Source organism: Papio anubis, chromosome 10, assembly GCF_008728515.1.
Source record: "Papio anubis isolate 15944 chromosome 10, Panubis1.0, whole genome shotgun sequence".
Taxonomy (NCBI): Eukaryota; Metazoa; Chordata; class Mammalia; order Primates; family Cercopithecidae; genus Papio; species Papio anubis.
Window position 1 is genome coordinate 41,267,748 of NC_044985.1, and position 20,017 is coordinate 41,287,764.

General features: G+C 38.0%; 1 protein-coding gene across 3 annotated transcripts in view; it reads right to left on the reverse strand.

Annotated features, from left to right (window-relative positions):
• Positions 1-20,017, reverse strand: part of ACVR1C (activin A receptor type 1C) — a 92,129-nt gene that overhangs the window by 18,628 nt on the left and 53,484 nt on the right. For all 3 annotated transcript variants that reach the window (XM_003907497.3, XM_017946544.3, XM_031651270.1), the window contains exons 3-4: positions 6,851-7,090; positions 2,155-2,385 (exon numbers count right to left, since the gene is read on the reverse strand). In XM_003907497.3, coding sequence (XP_003907546.1) covers positions 2,155-2,385; positions 6,851-7,090 — 471 coding nt within the window. The remainder of the gene's footprint in view (positions 1-2,154; positions 2,386-6,850; positions 7,091-20,017) is intronic.

Below are 20,017 nucleotides of genomic sequence, written 5' to 3' on the forward strand. Positions count from 1 at the left end.
CACTGACAAGTTAGGAGATGATAGAGGTAGACCAGTTAAACTCAAGAAGAGAAAACCAAGGATAATATCTCTAGTGCATATTATTATTTTATTTTTATGTATTCATTTTTTGAGACAATATGTCACTCTGTCGCTCAGCTGGAGTGCAGTGGTGCAATCTCGGCTCACTGCAACCTCTGCCTCCCGGGTTCAAGCAATTCTCCTGCCCCCGCCTCCTGAGAAGCTGGGATTACAGGCATCTGCCACCAAGCCCAGCTCATGGGTTTTTTTCTTGGTCTTTTTTTTTTGGTATTTTTAGTAGAAACGGGATTTCACCATGTTGGCCAGGCTAATCTTGAACTCCTGACCTCAGGTGATCCGCCCACCTTGGCCTCCCAAAGTGATGGGATTACAGGTGTGAGCCACCATGCCTGGCCAATGCATATTATTTTATAATCTGATAAACATCATGATTAAACTAGCCCATGAAGATGATCCATGTACAGTCATAACTGCTTTGACAGAGTTGCTGCTTAATCCGACCAGCAGGCAGTTCAGCTCAAGATTAGGAGGGAAAAGAAAACATTCTTAACAGCTAAATGAGAAATGTCTCCTCAATGATCTGGATACAGTTTCAAAGTATATGTAGTTACAAATCTGGAAAGAACTTTTTTTGTTAGCCGTCTTGCCTTTACCCCGTTTCTCCTTAGCAAATCAGAAATGGCAAATCATCAACAAACATAATTATGGCCAAAATGTATGCTAAATGCTAAGCCTCTCTTTTTCCATCCAAGTAATAATGAATACTTTTATGATTAAGTTTATATTAGATAAAATTGACTATAGGTTCTGAATTTTCACAGGCAATGGTGGATCCTTGACATTCATAGATAATTTGTCTTAACCCTTTTTTAGACTGGGGTTACAACCTCGACTCTACCAAAGTTCTTTCTGAGTATTACTAACCAGAGTTAAGGTTTAAAAGCCGACTGAATCAAGTTTTCCTCACTTTTGTTACCTATTGGGGCACTAATGAACAGTTAAATAACAATTGCGTAAAAAAGAAGAGTAAAAGCATAGATAATCAATGAATTTTATATCCAATCTGTGATGATACAAGCGTAGGTATTTTAAGTATCAGAAAGCTGATGCTCTGACTTGCTCCATGAAACTCAAAAAATAACAAACACTACATGGCACCGTTAATGGTGGTCTCAAGACACAAATTGTGCACAAAGTAACGTTCACAGAAAAGTTCACTAAAAGTGTCTTGCTTGCCACCATTCCAATACAATCAAAAGAGAATATTTTCAGAAATTTTGAGTCTTGAAGATGAAGGCTGTTATACGGATGAAAAATACAGCCCTAACAAAGTTGAGCATTCAGCTAGTATTAATTGGTATGTCTGTATTGGTTATTAAAATATTGAAATATTTCTGTCCTGGTTGGTAAACAGCTGCTATTCAAAACTCCTGGGCTGGGCGCAGTGGCTCAAGCCTGCAAATCCAGCACTTTGGGAGGCCGAGGAGGGCGGATAACGAGGTCAGGAGTTCAAGACCAGACTGGCCAACATAGTGAAAACCCTGTCTCCACTAAAAATACAAAAATTAGCCAGGTGTGGTGGCAGGTGCCTGTAGTTCCAGCTACTTGGGACTACTTGGGAGGCTGAGGCAGGAGAATCGCTTGAACCCAGCAGGCGGAGGTTCCAGTGAGGTGAGATCATGCCACTGCACTCCAGCCTGGGCAACATAGCGAGACTCTGTCTCAAAAAAACAAACAAAAACTCCCAATGATACTCCTTTGCCCTAGACATCCAGATGCCTCCATATCTCTTCATGACCAAGCAGCATCTAATGGGATAAAACCTAGCACGGCAGAGTTCTCCAGGATTCTGCTCCAGTTGAGGCTTCTGTTCTGATTAGTTGGTTCCTGCACCAAACAAGTCAGCAAACATTTTAAGCACCACCCTGGCTATCTGGACATCATGATTTCCTATCACTCATTTGCCCCGCTTCATTGTATGGTTACGTACATTTATCTGTGGGAAAGAGGAAAGGATTTTATACAAATTAGACTTTCATATAGACTTTATTAAAACAAAGAGATGAATTTAATTTCTTATCTGATACTAGACAACATTTTTTCACTTGTTGAACACAATTAGATTGGAAATACCTTTGTTGTCAGCAGCAATGAAACCAAGGATGTTTTCATGTCGCAGCATGACCGTCTGGTAAATTTCTGCCTCACGAAACCAAGATCTTTCATCTCTGGAGGAGAATATTTTCACAGCCACATCTTCCCCACACCATCTTCCATGCCACACCTCACCAAATCTACCTTTTCCTACTATTTCCTGAAGCACAATCGTCCTTGCAATTGTCCTTTGAACCAACAGAGGTAGACCTAACCAAAGAAAAGATGGAATTGATGATTAAACACAAATGCCAGAAAAGAACTCTCATAATAATCGCTGTCTTCAGATTTTAAAAAAGCAAATATTTAAGTGCTTTAATAATTTTGTCTATTTTGAAGGAATAAGTACCATTGTAGCAAACTTATTTAATGTCAAAGCATGCTGAAAAAAATACTTTAAATTATGAATATGAATTTGTCTTCTCGTATTCAAAGTAAAAATTTTTTGAACCTAGCCTGCTGCTGCAGATATCTGATTTCCAAGAATTGCTGGAAATCTCCTTCATTTGCCCATCAAAGCCAGTCAGGTTACTAAGTACACAAGAGTAAAAGCAAAAAAACAAAGAAAAAAAATGTGTTAGCCTCTAAAATAAAATGTATGGTTCCTGGTACAACTGGAAGTACAAAATAATTATGTGTGAATTTTTTCAAAACCAAGCTGAAATTGGAAAGTGAAGAATCAAATGCAAGGATGATGTGAGACAATTATATTACACTAAAAGCAAGATACAGTCAAATAAGATATCAAATAAATATTTTCTGCGGAACAAAAAAAAAAATTTCAAAGAAAATATATCCTGAATGCATGTATGATGCTTCTATTCTTTGAACTACTAACTCCACCTCTAGAATTCTGTCGCAAATACCTAATGCAAAATGTAGAAAAATTTATGTCAAGATGTTTAATATCTTATTATTATTTATAGGAAAAAAATAAGTAAAAGTGTCAGGTAATGGAATAATTGTGAAATAAAGTGCAGAGATTCAGAGCACAGGTGGGTTCAAATTTCAGCTCTGCCACCTGATAATCACGCACAAGTTATTTCACCTGTCTGTGCTTCAGCTTCTTCATCTGAAAAACTGGGGATAATCAACATGACCCGTCCCATAGAGATGATTTGAGAATTAATAAGCACGTTCAGCACCTAGCACAGTATCTGGCCTATTACATGCTCAATAATGGTTAACATTATGTTAATCTTAGGATGGCTTACTCAGAGCCAATAATAATGATGATGCTTATGAAGAGATATTTAATAACATAAAAAAATTTGCTATAATATTAAATAAAAACAGCATAGTACATTTTATTCTTATAAATATAAGTGTACCTAGCTATTCAAAATATGCACAGAAAATAAGACTCGAGAGGAAATATGCTAAATGTTTGTTACTCTGGGTTATTTCTCTTGGTGAAACTGGGGTGAGTTATGATAGTCTTCTTTGTAATTTTCCACATTTTCTTTATTTCCACAATAGATATTTATTACTCTAAAATCAAAGGAAAAAATAGTTAAAGAGGTTACAGTCTACATGTATTCTGAAAAGTCACATTCAGTTACTGTTTTTGTACTCAACTAGGGAGCCCTCATAGCAATGACCCTGTCTTGCGAGGGCTTTGGTCCCTGCACCTAAAACGGGTCACTGTTCGTTCACATGTTCTCATATGAACATATAAGCACAGGCTAAATAAGCACAGACTACAAATCTGTTGTTACAGATCTCAACAATTAGTCACAAAACCCTACAGGCAGAAAGTTTTTTTGAAATCATCTGGTTCAACCCTATCATTTTAGAGATGGCAAAACTGAGGTCCCTCGATAATCAAAGTCTTTCCCAGGATTATGCTGCTAGTGAGAGGCAGACCTAGAATTAAAACAGGGATCTTCAGTGCAAACTCTTCCTCTCCAGAAGCAAACTATAAGAACTGTTTTTGTTTGTTTTTGTTTTTTGAGATGCAGTCTTGCTCTGTCAGGCTGGAGTGCAGCAGCATGATCTCAGCTCACTACTATCTCCACCTCCCAGGTTCAAGCAATTCTCCCACATCAGCCTCCTGAGTAGCTGGGATTACAGGTGTGCACCACTATGCCTGGCTAATTTTTGTATTTTTACTACAGAAGAGGTTTCACCATATTGGCCAGGCTGGTCTCAAACTCCTGACCTCAAGTGATCCACCTACCTCGGCCTCCCAAAGTGCGGGGATTACAGGCGTGAGCCACCGCGCCCGGCCTGGACTGTTTTTGCAGGCAACAATCAATTTTACTACTTGACCACACACTAAGAGTTGTACTAACAATTATTACGTCAAATCTCAATCTCAGTCTCTCCCTTCCTCCTGCTACCCTATAGTCTTATCTGCATACACACACACATTCACAGAAACATCACTACCAACAACCAGCACTACCCAAAACACAACAAATGGATAGAGAGCTAGATAAGCTTATGCTTTCAAACAGAAAATTAATCAAGTACATAATCAGTGGTGCAGATCAGGAACAAAGTAAGACAACAACATATAAAGTACTCAAGACAGCAATTACATTGAGACATTAAAACTCAATAAAACTTGCTTTGGTATCTTTCAAAGCAATCACCAAAATGAATCTAATTCTTCTGGTATGCACCTAGACATTTGATTTGAAGATACATGGATTTTTGCTTCTCCCTGTAGGTTCACTTCAATCTTTTAAGCAGGGGTTGTAGGTTAGCTTTCAATAATGTTACCATCAGTCAGAATTGTTATACTACAAGGGAAAAGCAGCAGCCTACCCAGTTTCTTGGAAGCCATCTAAGACACCATCCATCCTCATCAGTCCATTTTCCCCTCTTGCAGGCATTATATATGTCTTTGAAATTTGTCCCTGACCAGGTCAAGAATAAGCTTCCCAGTTTTTGTTCCTCAGCATCCGACAAAACTGTCTCACATGTAAAGTTATTGGCCAATTAAGAAAAGCAGAGGGAAGCAGACTCCCCCTTCCTCCAATCCCCTCCCTACAGGTGAGTTTTTAGGACTGAGGTCTCACTGCGGATACACCCATTCTCTGATTATCATAGGCAGGGAGGCCTTCTGTTACTTTCAGCTGCTGGTCACTGCCAAACATATGCAACTGGCTTTGGGGGAAAAAAGTGCCTAATGCTCTTTCAGATCGGTATTTAAAGAAATCATCCATGCTTGGGTACATTTACTACTTTTTATTTTTTTTTAAACGAGAGATCTTAGAATAATCTGATAAGGAGAGAGTCCAGAATCAGTAATTCCAGATTTAGGTTTAAACATGCAAAAAACACCAGAAAATGTAATATTAATTTTTGATTTATGCCCAAGTCCATTACTACTTTCTCAAACTAACATGCCAGTCTTCTAGCCAATAATTTAATTTAATTTAATTTCCGGTTTTTAAAACTTTGCAGTTTGGGAGTTTTCTTACCAGTATTCTTCCCTTGAAAGATGCTACCTAATGTGTACAGTGATGGTGTAAACATTTAGACTTTGTCAGTGGGGGGCCAGGTGATTTTGCCCCAGAAGGAGCAAACTCTCTGGGTTCGATTATGCTTTTCTTTTCTGATGAATACAAAGCTGCTTCACGCTAAATATGGATGCACATAGAGATGTTATCACCCCTCTGTCCCCTACCTCTGTTAATTGTGTCTGCGTGGATTTTCCTGAAATAAAGGCACAGTGGGCCTCAAAGTGTCAGAGTTCTAATCAGGAAATAGTATGGGCTATCAAGTCTTAATGATCCTTCCAAAACAAGAAGAGATGCAGGGGCCTCTGAAGTGGTTCACCTAGGGTTACTCTTGTTCCTATTTCCGTAAACCATGAGCTAGCAGGATTTCTGGATATATATATAGATAGAATCCCCTACCATTTTATGGAGTTTGTTAGTCTGGGAAAAATTGTCTTCCCACTAACCCCAACCTCCTGGGAAAAAAAAAAAAAAAAAAAAAAAACAAACTTCAAATGCTTTGTGTTGTGAGAGAGGCTCATTTAGGCTATAATACAGCCTGGTACTTTGAATGCTTTACCTGGGGTTCTGGAGTTCCATTAAAGAGGAAGAGAGTTATTAATATACAACTGTAGCCAGCAAAAGCCAGCACAGGAATGCTGCACTGCTGTCTTTAATCTTCTGTTTCTTTGCTTTAAGAACATATTCTTGATTTAATTTCAGGTGTGTTCCCTGTTAGCTTCACACATATCCCAGGGGGTGTCTATAGATTCTGAAAATCCTCATAACCACAAGCAAAAGTGCTCAAAGAACACTACTTTGTATAACCAACATCGTTCCCTCAGAACTCAACACCTTAAATACCCTAACTCTTTTGTGTCCATAAAACATTACCAAGAAAGCAACAGTGATTGTTAGTAACCATAATAGGGGGAGGTAGGGAGGAGAGAAAGGAAACTGCTTTCTTGCTTCAGAAATAAATTCTGAAGGAAAGTGAACATAAGAATCTGGACACCTAAACTTACAAAAAGCAACTGAGAAGACTTAATTCTATAGGCCACAATGGTTTTTCTCTACTTCAGGTACTAAAAGGAGTTCCTATACCAGAGCTCACCATGTGTCCTTTCAAGATGGAATTCATAGTATTTGGGCCCTTTTGTTAAAAAGTTTTTATTTACTTTTAAATAAAGAGTTTGCTTATGAAAAAATGGACAATGGTAACATACCAGAGCCAGATCCAGAGGCAGTTACATCATAAATCAGATCTTTCAGGGTTTTTCCAGCATTTACCAGGTTGCACTCAGAGAGTGGTTCCTCCACATTCGGTCTCTTTTTCTTCCTGTAGGAGCACTGTCGACCCTGGCATGCCCATATTGTCAGCATCGCAGCTATGGACAGGAGGCAAACAGGCACAGTAATAATGATGGCCAGCTCCATGGGTCCAAGTTTTGGGGCATTTGGTGATGCTAAAGTTTAAAGAAGAAAGAACATGACCATAAATCAACCCATTTTAAGTATTTTTGGAATTGGAATTGCAATCACCAAAATTTCACATCCAGAATATGCAGCTACACAGTATGTACTTATGTTCATTGGTAAAGGCTCTCTGTGGTATAAGAAAAGATGGAGAAAAAGAAATGAGATTAGGCTGCAGCTAGGAATGGTTATGGCAGGTGACAATAAGAAATATGATTAGGATACTGGAAACTAGCACATGGGATCTGTTTTACGATCTCTGAAGCATTTCACTCTTTTCTATCTACTATTTTTCCTCCATTATTCAGCAGTACACTTTTTTTTTTTTTTTTTCACTCTATCACCCAGGCTGGAGTGCAGGGGTGCAATCTGGGCTCACTGCAACATCCACCTCCCAGGTTCAAGCCATTCTCCTGCCTCAGCCTCCTGAGTAGCTGAGACTACAGGCGCCCACCACCACACCCGGCTAATTTTTGTATTTTTATTAGAGACAGAGTTTCACCATGTTGGCCAGGCTGGTCTCAAACTCCTGACCTCAGGTGATCCACCCACCTCAGCCTCCCAAAGTGCTGAGATTACAGGCGTGAGCCACCATGCCTGGCCACAGTAGTCCACTTTTAAAGTATGTACATTCATTCTTTCATGCCGAAATAATTATTGGGCTCTTGCAATGTGTTGCTGCTATTCCAGGTGCTGGATATACAATGGTGAGGAAAGAGCCCAAATTCCTGTTCTTGAGTCATATATGCTCTCACTCATCTACTAAACAGATGTTTAACACAAAAGCAAGAAAGAATGGTGCTACAAAAAAAAAAAAAAAAAAAAATGAAGCAGGGAAGAGAGAGGGAATGATGGTGGGATGAGAAGGATTAAGAAAAGGACTGTGAATTTTATTCTAAAAAGTTGTTTCAGGGTTTTGGTAGGTGAGAAGCATGATCTAACTTTTATTCTGAGTGGCCGCTGTGTGAATAGACACTAGAGAAGCAAGAATAAACGTGAATAGGCCAATTAGAAACCTAATGCAAGAAGCCAGTTGGGAGACCGTGGTGTTGGCTGACAACCTTACCTAAAATAGCACTTTGTTCCCATTCCCTGTACACTCTCAAGACCCTTGTCCTGCTTGATTTTAAATCCTAGCTCTGATCACCACCTAACACATCACATACTCATTTATTGATTACCCAGTTCCCTCCAGAAGACATAAGCTTTGGGAGAGGAAGAAGTCTGCCTGCTTTGTTCCCAGCCATATGTCCAGTGTTTACAATGATGCCTGACACATAGTAGATGATCAGTAAATAGTTCTTCAATGACAGAATCACTAAAAGTTCTACTAGTGGTATTCCTATAAGAGACAAGACTTTTCATTTTAGAAAAATAAATGTGATCATTGAAACCAAGTAACATAAGGATATAATTAAATTTGTGATTCTAATTTTAAAAACACATGAAGCCAATTTTTTTTTTTGCTTAAACTTCATCTTGCATTTAAGAAATCTTTTTTTAATTTAGAAAAAAAAGTGATACATGAAAAATCTATGATGACAGATAATTTCCTGTGGTTTTCAAAGAAGTTATTTTGACACTTGAAACTGACACATTGTTCATTTCCTTTTCATTGACTAAAGATAGCCTCTGCATCAATCCCATTTCATCCCTTTGTCCTACTACTGTGGTGTTGATTTTTGTTTTTAATAAATCTTACAGCATATTTGATAGACTATGGGAACAGAATTGAAGAGACTTAGGTTCTCAAACATCAAGGAGAAGGAGAGGAATCCAGGTTTTAGAGACAGAGACACCAGCTCCACCTGTGGGCTGCCATCTTCTTGCTGTGAACCTTTGGCAAACTGCCTCCCCAGCTGATTCCTCACAGACCAAAGAATGGGAGACTATGTTTGGAAATCAATAGCCTGACACCAGCACCAGGGCATCTAAACAAATGGCAATGATAATGGGCCTTGATAGTTTCGCCATTCCCCAGATGTCCTCCTTTGCACTGACAATGCTAAAGAGCTTAATATCTTAGATGTTCTTACACTTTACCTACAATGTGTCAAAAAATACATGACTATCACTGAAAACAAATATTATTTAATTCTGAAGGAAAAAGAATCAAATTCCTCACAAATGTGTTCATAGAAATTTCACTATAATGTCAAAGATAGTAGTTTATCTACTATCAGTAAGTAAAATATTTAAAATTGTTAAGTGAACTTCAGAAATGATCATAATCCGTGCTGTTCTACTACTTTGCCTAGTGAATTTTAACTGATTACCAACTTTTCTTCCCTGAGTGTTTCAGAATTCCTCTGAAATCATTAGTAGTTATACAGGTGCATATGAGGAGAAATTGGCCTACAGTGTTCTTAGAATAGGTACTAAAAGAATTCTCTGACTTGACTTTGTTTTAGTAATCATTAGCCACGGTACTTCCAACTTCTGAAGTTTGCTGTTCTAAAATTGTGTATTTCACAATGATCTTTCAAACTGTCTCTATATTTTTATGTCTGCACAAAGGTATTCCAGTTTTTCTAAAAAAGCCACAGAATGCATTTAATCTCCTGCATCTTACATAAACATCTACTTAAACGTGTTTTTAAATACACAATTCCACTATTGAATACAATTACATGACTAAATTTTATTTTGATATGTGTTATTAGGAACCATCAATAAAACATTAGCATTAACAAGCTTATTGATCGTCATCATTTTTGTAAAGCTCTATTAAGCAGAGCTCAGATCATCACTATAGCAACTAATAAAAAAGCAAAAGGTCAGCAACCCTAAAAATAGAATAATCTCCATAAAAGTACACCACTCTAGCAATGGCTATGGCTCTCAGAGATGTTTATTATAGATGAACAATGTTTCTACTTTTGTGAACAAATTTACCAATATGAGTCAGTAAAGAAAAAAGATTACTCAGCTAGAAAAAGTCTAGCAACACCACTCTGGAAGAACTCCTTAAACACTGAGGAATTTTAAAAGCAAACATTTGTAAAACTATGCTTTAAACGTAATGCTGATGATAATCACTAGAGGAGATAAATGAAAAAAAAAAAACTGTAGTCTACATCCAGCGAATCATGGTACAAGAAAACAATCATGCAGCTGAGAATAGGTTTCAATAATAGCTAACTTTAATGAACATATTAATTTTTCTTATATTCTTGATCACAGGAAAACTCTTATTATTTATATGCTTTGCAATTTAGGGGATTTTCTGTGCCAAGTGAGATGCATTCTCCATGGAATTAGCAGCTCCATGGAGGGACATGTTAAATCCCAAAAGTGAGGTGGGAGGAGGGCTGCATTGTTAATTCAAGTCATTTCACTCCTTAGAAAATTAGATTGAAGAGGATGGGGAAAATGAGAAAAAAGCACTAACCCAGAAAGGGTGAGGGCCTAGCTGACAAATATTTCCCCAAAATAAGCCCTACAATATGTTAAACTGAGAAAATGCAAGGGAAGGAAGTATTAACAAGATAGCAGGAAGAGAAGGGGGAAGGGAGAGAAGGAGAGGAAGGAAGGAAGGAAGGAAGGAAGGAAGGAAAGAGGGAAAGAAGCAAGAAGGCAGGGAGGGAAGGAAGAAAAGAAGGAGGGAGGGAGGGAAGGAGAGAGGGAGGGAGGGAAGGAAGGAAGAAGGAAGGAAGGAAATTTTTAATTTATCTTTGTGACTTTTGCAACTCTCCCTGGAGACTTGCGTGGAACTGGTGGTTGTGAAAGTCACCACTGGTTGCCACTGTCCAAGTGAAGACTTAGTTTAGATGCAGCAGCTTCTCCCAGAACAGTTTACTAGTCCCATTACCTCCTCACTACTTCCTATTTCTTGCTTTAAGGAGCGCCTCAAGATGAAAAGAAAAAGATAAGACAATGTAGACATCATCCCCACATTTCCTTCCCTGCTCCTTCTTTATTGAAAGTATGAGAAAATATTGATGTTTATGAGATTTACATGACCTTCAACTTAATTAATTTACATTTCCTTAGCATATGCTATAAGCAGGAGATGGCTATGTGAACCTGAAAAAGTCAATCCCTCAAGATGAATCCTGAGTGGCAAACAGGACCTAAATTTAAAATAGAACCAAGTGGCCATTTGCTGACTAGAGGTTACACACATACTGTGAGTTCCCAGAAAAGCCATACATCTGCTTAACTTTGAAACTTTCATAATTAACTGTTCTTGCCCATGTTACCTGAATCAACCAATAGACTGTGGCCTGCATCAACCAATCAGAACTAAGCAACTTCTAATCTTTCATTTTCATAGGAGGACCTGACTGAAAACCTAAATGGGAACTTTCTCTATAAAAGCCAAACAAACCCTGCCTTTATTCTCTGGAATGCACCTTCAGTTTATGCTGAGGGCTATTTCTACCCAGTTTGCAAACTGTTTACTAGAATAAAATCTCTTTCCTCTAAATTCCTTCTCAGAACTTTTGCTCACACTTAGAAGTGGAGGTGTGTACTTGATCAATTGCTTCAAATTATCATATGGACTACTGGCATGGAAATCTTCTAGTATAATAGCTACATTTCAAATTACAGACACATTTCCCCACTATATTAAAATGGCAATCAGCTGACTGTAAACCAAAGCATTACAATGGAGTGACATATTAGAAACCCTCTGAGAATAGAGGGAGTGAAGAGATATGTCCTGCTGGAAAATTGTTTAGAAACAAACAAACAAACAAACCAGAGACATTCATCCAAATAAAGTCCATTCTTGTAAAACCTTTCAAGGTTAGTGCTTCCATCCCAAAAGTCACTGTCATTTTGCATTAAAACCACTCTCCCTGCCGGGCGCGGTGGCTCAAGCCTGTAATCCCAACACTTTGGGAGGCCGAGATGGGCGGATCACGAGGTTGGGAGATCGAGACCATCCTGGCTAACACGGTGAAACCCCGTCTCTACTAAAAAATAGAAAAAACTAGCCAGGCGCGGTGGCGGGCACCTGTAGTCCCAGCTACTTGGGAGGCTGAGGCAGGAGAATGGCGTGAACCCGGGAGACGGAGCTTGCAGTGAGCTGAGATCGCGCCACTGCACTCCAGCCTGGGCGACAGAGCGAGACTCCGTCTCAAAAAAAAACAAAAAAAACAAAAAAAACTCTCCCTCCTATTATTAATAGTTTTTCCCAAGTAAAAAGGTAACATTTTGCAAGGTCCAATTCATGAAGGTATAACTATTAATATCAAGTCTTCAACTGCTTTCTCACTCCCCTTCACCCATAAAAAATAAAGCATTTCCTTCTCCAGCTTGTGACTTTGAAATGTTCTCAGGTAACACACGAACCAAAAGGGAATATTGCTGGAGATGCTTTGTCTCAAAAAAAAAAAAAAAAAAAAAAAAAAAAAAAAAAGTGTGTGTGTATATATACATACACACATACATTTTAAAAAGTGTGTATATATATATGTGTGTATATATATGTACACAAACACATACATACATACATGGAGAAAACTTTAAGATTGGGGGAGGAGGCCCAAGACTAAACCAGGAAGTTGAATCCCTGAATAGACCAATAACAAGTTGTGAAATTGAGTCAGTAATACAAAGCCTACCAACCAAAAAAAAAAGAAAAAAAAAAAAAAAGCCCAGGACCAGACGTACAGAGAGGAGCTGGTTCCATTCCTTCTGAAACTATTCCAAACAATTGAAAAAGAGGGACTCCTCCCTAACTCACTTTATGATGCCAGCGTCATCCTGATACCAAAACCTGGCAGAGATACAACAAAAAAAGAAAACTTCAGGCCAATATCCCTGATGAACATCAATGCAAAAATCCTCAATAAAATACTGGCTAAGCAAACGGCAGCACATCAAAAAGTTTAACTATTACGATCAAGTCAGCTTCATCCCTGGGATGCAAGGCTAGTTCAACATATGCAAATCAATAAATGTAATCCATCACATAAACAAAACCAATGACAAAAGCACATGATTATCTCAATAGATGCAGAAAAGGCCTTCTATAAAATCCAACATCCCTTGATGTTAAAAACCCTCAATAAAGTAGGTATACAGGGAAGATATGTTAAAATAATAAGAGCTATTTACGACAACCCCATGGCCAATGTCATACTGAATGGGCAAAGGCTGAAAGCATTCCCTTTGAAAACCAGCACAAAACAAGAATGCTCTCTCTCACCAGTCTTACTGAACATAGTATTGGAAGTTCTGGCCAGGGCAATCAGGCAAGAGAAAGAAATAAAGCTATTCGAATAGGAAGAGAGGAAGTCAAACTGTCTGTCTGCAGATGACATAATTCTATATTTAGAAAACTCCATCATTTCAGCCCAAAAAACTTCTTAAGCTAATAAACAACCTCAGCAAAGTCTCAGGATACAAAATAAATGTGGAAAAATCACAAGCATTCCTACATACCAACAACAGACAAGCAGAGAGCCAAATTAAGAATATACTCCCATTCACAATTGCTACAAAGAGAATAAAATACCTAGGAATACAGCTAACAAGGAATGTGAAGGACCTTGAAGGAGAACTACAAACCACTGCTCAAGTAAATAAGAGAGGACACAAACAAATGTAAAAACATTCCATGCTCATGGATAGGAAGAATCAATATCATGAAAATGGCCATGCTGCCTAAATTAATCTATAGATTCAATGCTATTCCCATCAAACTACCATTGACATTCTTCACAGAATTAGAAAAAAACTACTTTAAATTTCATATGGAACCAAAAAATAGCCTGTATGGCCAAGACAATCCAAAGCAAAAAGAACAAAGCTGGAGGCATCATGCTACCTGACTTCAAACCATACTGCAAGGCTACAGTAACCAAAACAGCATGGTACTGGTACCAAAACAGACATACAGACCAATAGAACAGAACAGAGATACCAGAAATAACACTACCCATCTACAACCATCTGATCTTTGACAAACCTGACAAAAACAAGCAATGGGGAAAAGAGTCCCTATTTAACAATTGTGCTGGGAGAACTGGCTGGCCACATGCAGAAAACTAAAACTGGACCCCTTCCTTACACATTATACAAAAATTAACTCAAGATGAATTAAAGACTTAAATGTAAAACCGAAAACCATAAAAACCCTAGAGGAAAACCTGGGCAATACCATTCAGGACATAGGCATGGGCAAAGATTTCATGATGAAAATGCCAACAGTAATTGCAACAAAAGCCAAAATTGACAAATAAGATCTAATTAAACTAAGAGCTTCTGCACAGCAAAAGAAACTATCATCAGAGTGAACAGGCAACCTACAGAATGGGAGGAAATTTTTGCAATCCACCCATTGGACAAAGGTCCAGTATCCAGAATCTATAAGGAACCTAAACAAGTTTACAAGAAAAAAACAAACAATCCCATCAGAAAGTAGGCAAAGGATATGAACAGACACTTCTCAGAAGAAGACCTTCATGCAGGTAATAAGCATATGAAAAAAGGCTCAACATCATTAATCATTAGAGAAATGTAAATCAAAATCACAATGAGATACCATCTCATGCCAGTCAGAATGGTGATTATGAAGTCAAGAAACAACAGATGCTGGCAAGGCTATGGAGAAATAGGAATGCTTTTACACTGTTGGTGGGAATGTAAATTAGTTCAACCACTGTGGAAGACAGTGTGGCAATTCCTCAAGGATCTAGAACCAGGAATACCATTTGACCCAGCAATCCCCTTACTGGGTATATATCCAAAGGAATATAAACCATTCTACTATAAAGACACATGCACACATTATGTTTAATACAGCACTATTTACAATAGCAAAGACATGGCACCAACCCAAATGCCCATCAATGATAGAACAGATAAAGAAAATGTGGTACATATATACCATGGAATACTATGCAGCCATAAGAAGAAATGAGATCATGTCATTTGCAGGGAAATGGATGAAGCTGAAGGCCATCATCCTCAGCAAACTAATACAGGAACAGAAAATCAAACACCACATATTCTCACTTATTAAGTGGGAACTGAACAATGAGAACACATGGACACTGGGAGGGGAACACACATACCAGGACCTGTCAGAGGGTGGGGGGTAATGGGAGGGAGAGCATTAGGACAAATAGCCAATGCATGTGGGGCTTAAAACCTAGATAATGGGTTGATAGGTGCAGCAAAGCACCATGGCACACGTATACCTATGTAACAAACCTGCCTGTTCTGCATGTGTATCCCAGAATTTAAAGTAAAATTCTTTTAAAAATAAAAAAAGAGTGGGGGAGGAGGGAAATAAGAAAAAGATTATGAGATATTTCATTTATGATGAATGGAACATTCATAAAAGAATATGTAACTGCACTTTGATAGGCATTTAAAGTAGAATGGGCTAAGAAACTAAGTCACAAACATCAATTTTTTTGTCTACTCCTCTCGTGTAAATCTGCACTTACTGGTTGCAGGCAGATACCCCCTTCACTCTCCCATCCTTGACTTCCTTCCCTTACAATGGTCACTTCTTCACAGTGACCATTGTAAGTTTCATCAAGAATCATCCCATTACAAGTTAATTCGCTTAGATCCCTCCAACATGCTATGCTCCATTTGCCATGCAGCAAATGGCCTCCCTTTTGCAAACAGCAAACATGATTATGTCAGAGGCGTTATTTGGGATCAATATGACCCTTACATACTGAATAAGGGCAGAAGATTTTCTAATCCAGAGATCAAATCAAGCCATGACAGAGGCAGAAATAACATGATAATTATGTCTCCCTTTTAACTGAATCAAAAGAGCTATTGATGGGCCATTCCATTGTTTGGTGCTCAGTCTATAAATGGCTATTTGCATAAACTATCTTCTTCTGGCTAGGTTTCATAATGGAGTGCCACACATAAAAATATTTCCTGTATGTGTTCTCCTTGTGCTGCTGGTTTTCTGGGAGTAGATGACAAACATCAAGAGGCTGCAAATCTTCTTTCATCCATTAGCATTGGAATTTAAGAAGAATAACATTTTTATGCTTTAAAGAAACAATCTTGGATTAAATAATATAATCGTCATAAAAAGTATGAAGAACTTTCACTCAAGCAGAGGTAAGCTTAATAAAATGTAAACAGAATATAAATAGGTTCCATAATCAGTGTTCTTAATTTCAGGACACATACCTAGCAGAAATGATAGTCTCTTAATCTTTGTTATCAAAACACATATTCTCAAATAATGCATGTCTGTAAAGAACTTAGATAGTAATTATTCAAGAAATGTTTTAGGGTTCCTTTTTTCTTAAATCAACCCTTTACATAAAAAAAAATTAAAGTCTTTGGAGCAGCATCCATATCTCAATCTCTCTGTTTCCCCAGCACATAATACAGAGTGTTATTCACAGAAGACACTTAAAATATTGATGACAGGGGAAAGTTATACTTCTCTGTCCTAAAGTCTATGCTAGCATAACTTCTCCCACAGCTAATATATTCACACAAAGCAGCTTGTTCACTTCGAAAAAACTGATGTGAGATAATTACATTTTGGCCTAGCTCACATATAGCTTACATATAGCTCAATGTCCTATACGTAATAATCACCTCAAAAATATTTGAGTAAAAAACATCACACACCGGGGCCTATCATGGGGAGGGGGGAGGGGGGAGGGATTGCATTGGGAGTTATACCTGATGTAAATGACGAGTTGATGGGTGCTGACGAGTTGATGGGTGCAGCACACCAACATGGCACAAGTATACATATGTAACAAACCTGCACGTTATGCACATGTACCCTAGAACTTAAAGTATAATAATAATAATAATAATAATAATAATAATAAAGTAATGGTATTTAAATAACTGAGAGAGTAAAGCCTTATATAATGTAAAATCCTCAATTTAGAATTAGCTATAAACTTTGCTTTCAATTTCCTATTACATCTCTATGAACAAAATTTCATAATGTAAATCAGTGTACTTGTTTCTGGAGACAAGAAATGCCTCCTATATTAAACTTTAAAACACAAGTCTGACTTTTAGATGCTTATATTTCAGAGCACTTTCGAAACAATAAAAATCATAGCACCTTTCATTTTAGGGGGGAAAAAAGCCAGAGTCCCCAGAGAGTGAGCTATAACTGGATTTGTTCGTGTGATGGCAGAACAATTCCACAACGGGTCCCGTGAGTATTTCTCAGCATGCACATGTCACCTTTGCCTGACTAGAGCAATGAATTTATGTATCAAATAGAAAACCAGAAGAAAGTTAAGAAACAACGAGTCTTCTAAGAGGAATGAAAATAACAAGACTTTTAAACTCCCAAAAGAATAACACTCACTTTCTGAGTCTGCAATTCTTATAATTACAGCTGGCTTTACAATTATTAGTTTTTTATAAATTTGATTTTAATGTTTTGGCAGCTTATCTTCTTTCAAATGCAAACTTTGGTTTGGTTTAAAAAGTCTAATTTAGACATGTGCCTAATCAATATGTATTATATACCTACCACAATTGATATAAATTATCAATTTTCCTTTTCCTCTTTATGCAATTGAGAACAGAACAGGAAGGCAGAAATTGTACTGAAGTTAATAAAGCACCCACATTTTAATGTTTTGTCATATTTTCTTTATTAAAGTAATTATTTGAATTAGTGAAAAATATAATGGCATTATTAAAGTAGTATATTGAAATCTGGAGGGAAAAATCAGAAATTATTACAACACTTACCCTTTTAAGCACTGTATGTTTTGGTAGCAAAATGGGAACAAAGATAACTGGAATTTGAAGGGGTTTTTTTTTTTGTTGAATAGTCTATTTCCATATGAAGGGCTGTAATTAGTGCAAGCATGAACTAAGTAGCAATTCTTATCAAAATTAACCCTAAAAAGTGCCAGCTTCTCTAGCCCAGTCTTCCTGATCTTATTCTGGATGAATTTTCACAGACAATTTTAAGGTGCTCTTGGTGCTATTTGACATCATCATGATTTCTCTGAGCATGTCTCTGCTATTACCCAGAGTCTACAGAAATCAGTTCTGTCACAAACCAAAATACAACCCAGCCATAGAGGAACCAAGCAACAAAATGGGATTCCTTCACATAGGAAAAAAATACTTGTCTAATATTAAGGAAGTAACATACAAAATTGTATTAAACAGAACAACTCAACTATGCTAAAATATAACTAAACTATTGATAGTGGGAACTCTAGGCCAGTGGATATAAGCACAATACATCATCAATGAATGAATGAAATAAGAAAAGCCCACGCCCCACACAGAAGAGTCAGTCACTATTCAGCTTCGACCAACTGATAGCATGAGACTTCAAGGATGTCGTATCTTCTGAATTTTCAAGACCAGCCAGGAATCTGGATTTTTATATTAAAACTTTATCTTCATCCATTCTGCAAAATAGCATACACTGGGTAACTTATAAAGAACAGAAATTTATTTATCATAGTTCTGGAGGCAGGAAGTCTGAGATCAACATGCCAGCAGATTCCATGTTTGGTGAAGGGCTGCTTTCTGGTTCATAGATGGCACCTTCTCCCTGTGTCCTCTTATGGTGGAGGGAGCAAAGGAGCTCCCTTGGACCCATTTTATGAGGGCGCTAGTCTCATTCATGAGAGCTCCACCCTCTTGACCTAATCAAGTCAAAAGACTGCTACTTTCTAGTACTATCACCTTAGAGGTTAGAATTTCAACATATGAACTTAGGGGGAACATATTCAGACCATAGCAGACTCTTAATGTTTAACATTATAAACAAATTCAATTTTCTTTCCCAGAAACTGTGTAGATCAAATAAAACCTGTCTACAGGCCTATCTCATAGACAGGTTTTATTTGATCTACAAACAAAAATTCTACCTTCTATGGGCAGGTAGGCTTGCTTTGCTGCCTCTCTGGATGACTTGCTTTGCTGCTTTTATGTTAGTTAGAATTGAATTTAACTACAAATAACAGAGGAAACCAAATACATCAATTGTTTTTCTCCCTCATGGGAAAGAGATCTGAAGATGGGTAGTCCAATAGTAGCAGGATGGTTTTATAAAGTTTTCAGTCAGGCCCCTGTCAGTTCCCTTGTTGTTGTCCTACAGTGAAACCATCATCCTCATGATCCAAGGCAGCTGCTATAACTGCTATAACTCCAACCTTTGCATCCAGGCAGCATGATGATGGTGGTATACTCATATGCCAATTCTGTTTTGTTTTTTTAATTTAATTTTTTAAGAGACAGGGTCTTGCTATATCACCCAGTCTAGAGTGTATTGGTGCAATCATAGCTCACTGCAGCCTTGGTCTTCTGGGCTTGAAGGATCCTCCTGCCTCAGCCTCCCAAGTAGCTGGGACTACAGGTGTGCTATACCCAGCTAGTTCTTTTTTTTTTCTTTTCTTTTTTTTTTTTTTAAGGAGTTTTGCCCTTGTCACCTAGGCTGGATAGCTATGGTGTGATCTCGCCTTACAGCAACCTCCGCCTCCCGGGTTCAAGCGATTCTCCTGTCTCAGCCTCCTTAGTGAGTAGCTGGGATTATAGGCATGTGCCACCATGCCCAGCAAATTTTTGTATTTTTAGTAGAGACAGGGTTTCACCGTGTTGGCCAGGCTGGTCTCAAACTCCTGACCTCAGGTGATCCACCCACCTTGGCCTCCCAAAATGCTGGGATTACAGGCTTGAGCCACTGCACCCAGCCTAATTCCTTTATTTTTTGTAGAGATGCAGTTTCACCATCTGGCCAAGGCTGGTCTTGAACTCCTAGGCTAAACAGATCCTCCTGCCTGGGCTTCCCAAAGTGCTAGGATTACAGGTGTGAAACATTATGTCTGGCCACCAGTGCTGTTTTAATGAGTCTTCTCCAAAGTCCTCCAAAACACTGCCATTTATCTAATTAGCCAGAGCTTAGTTACATTACCACATTTAGCTGCAAGAGTAGCTGAAAATATTATCTGTTAGGGAGACAGCCACATAAC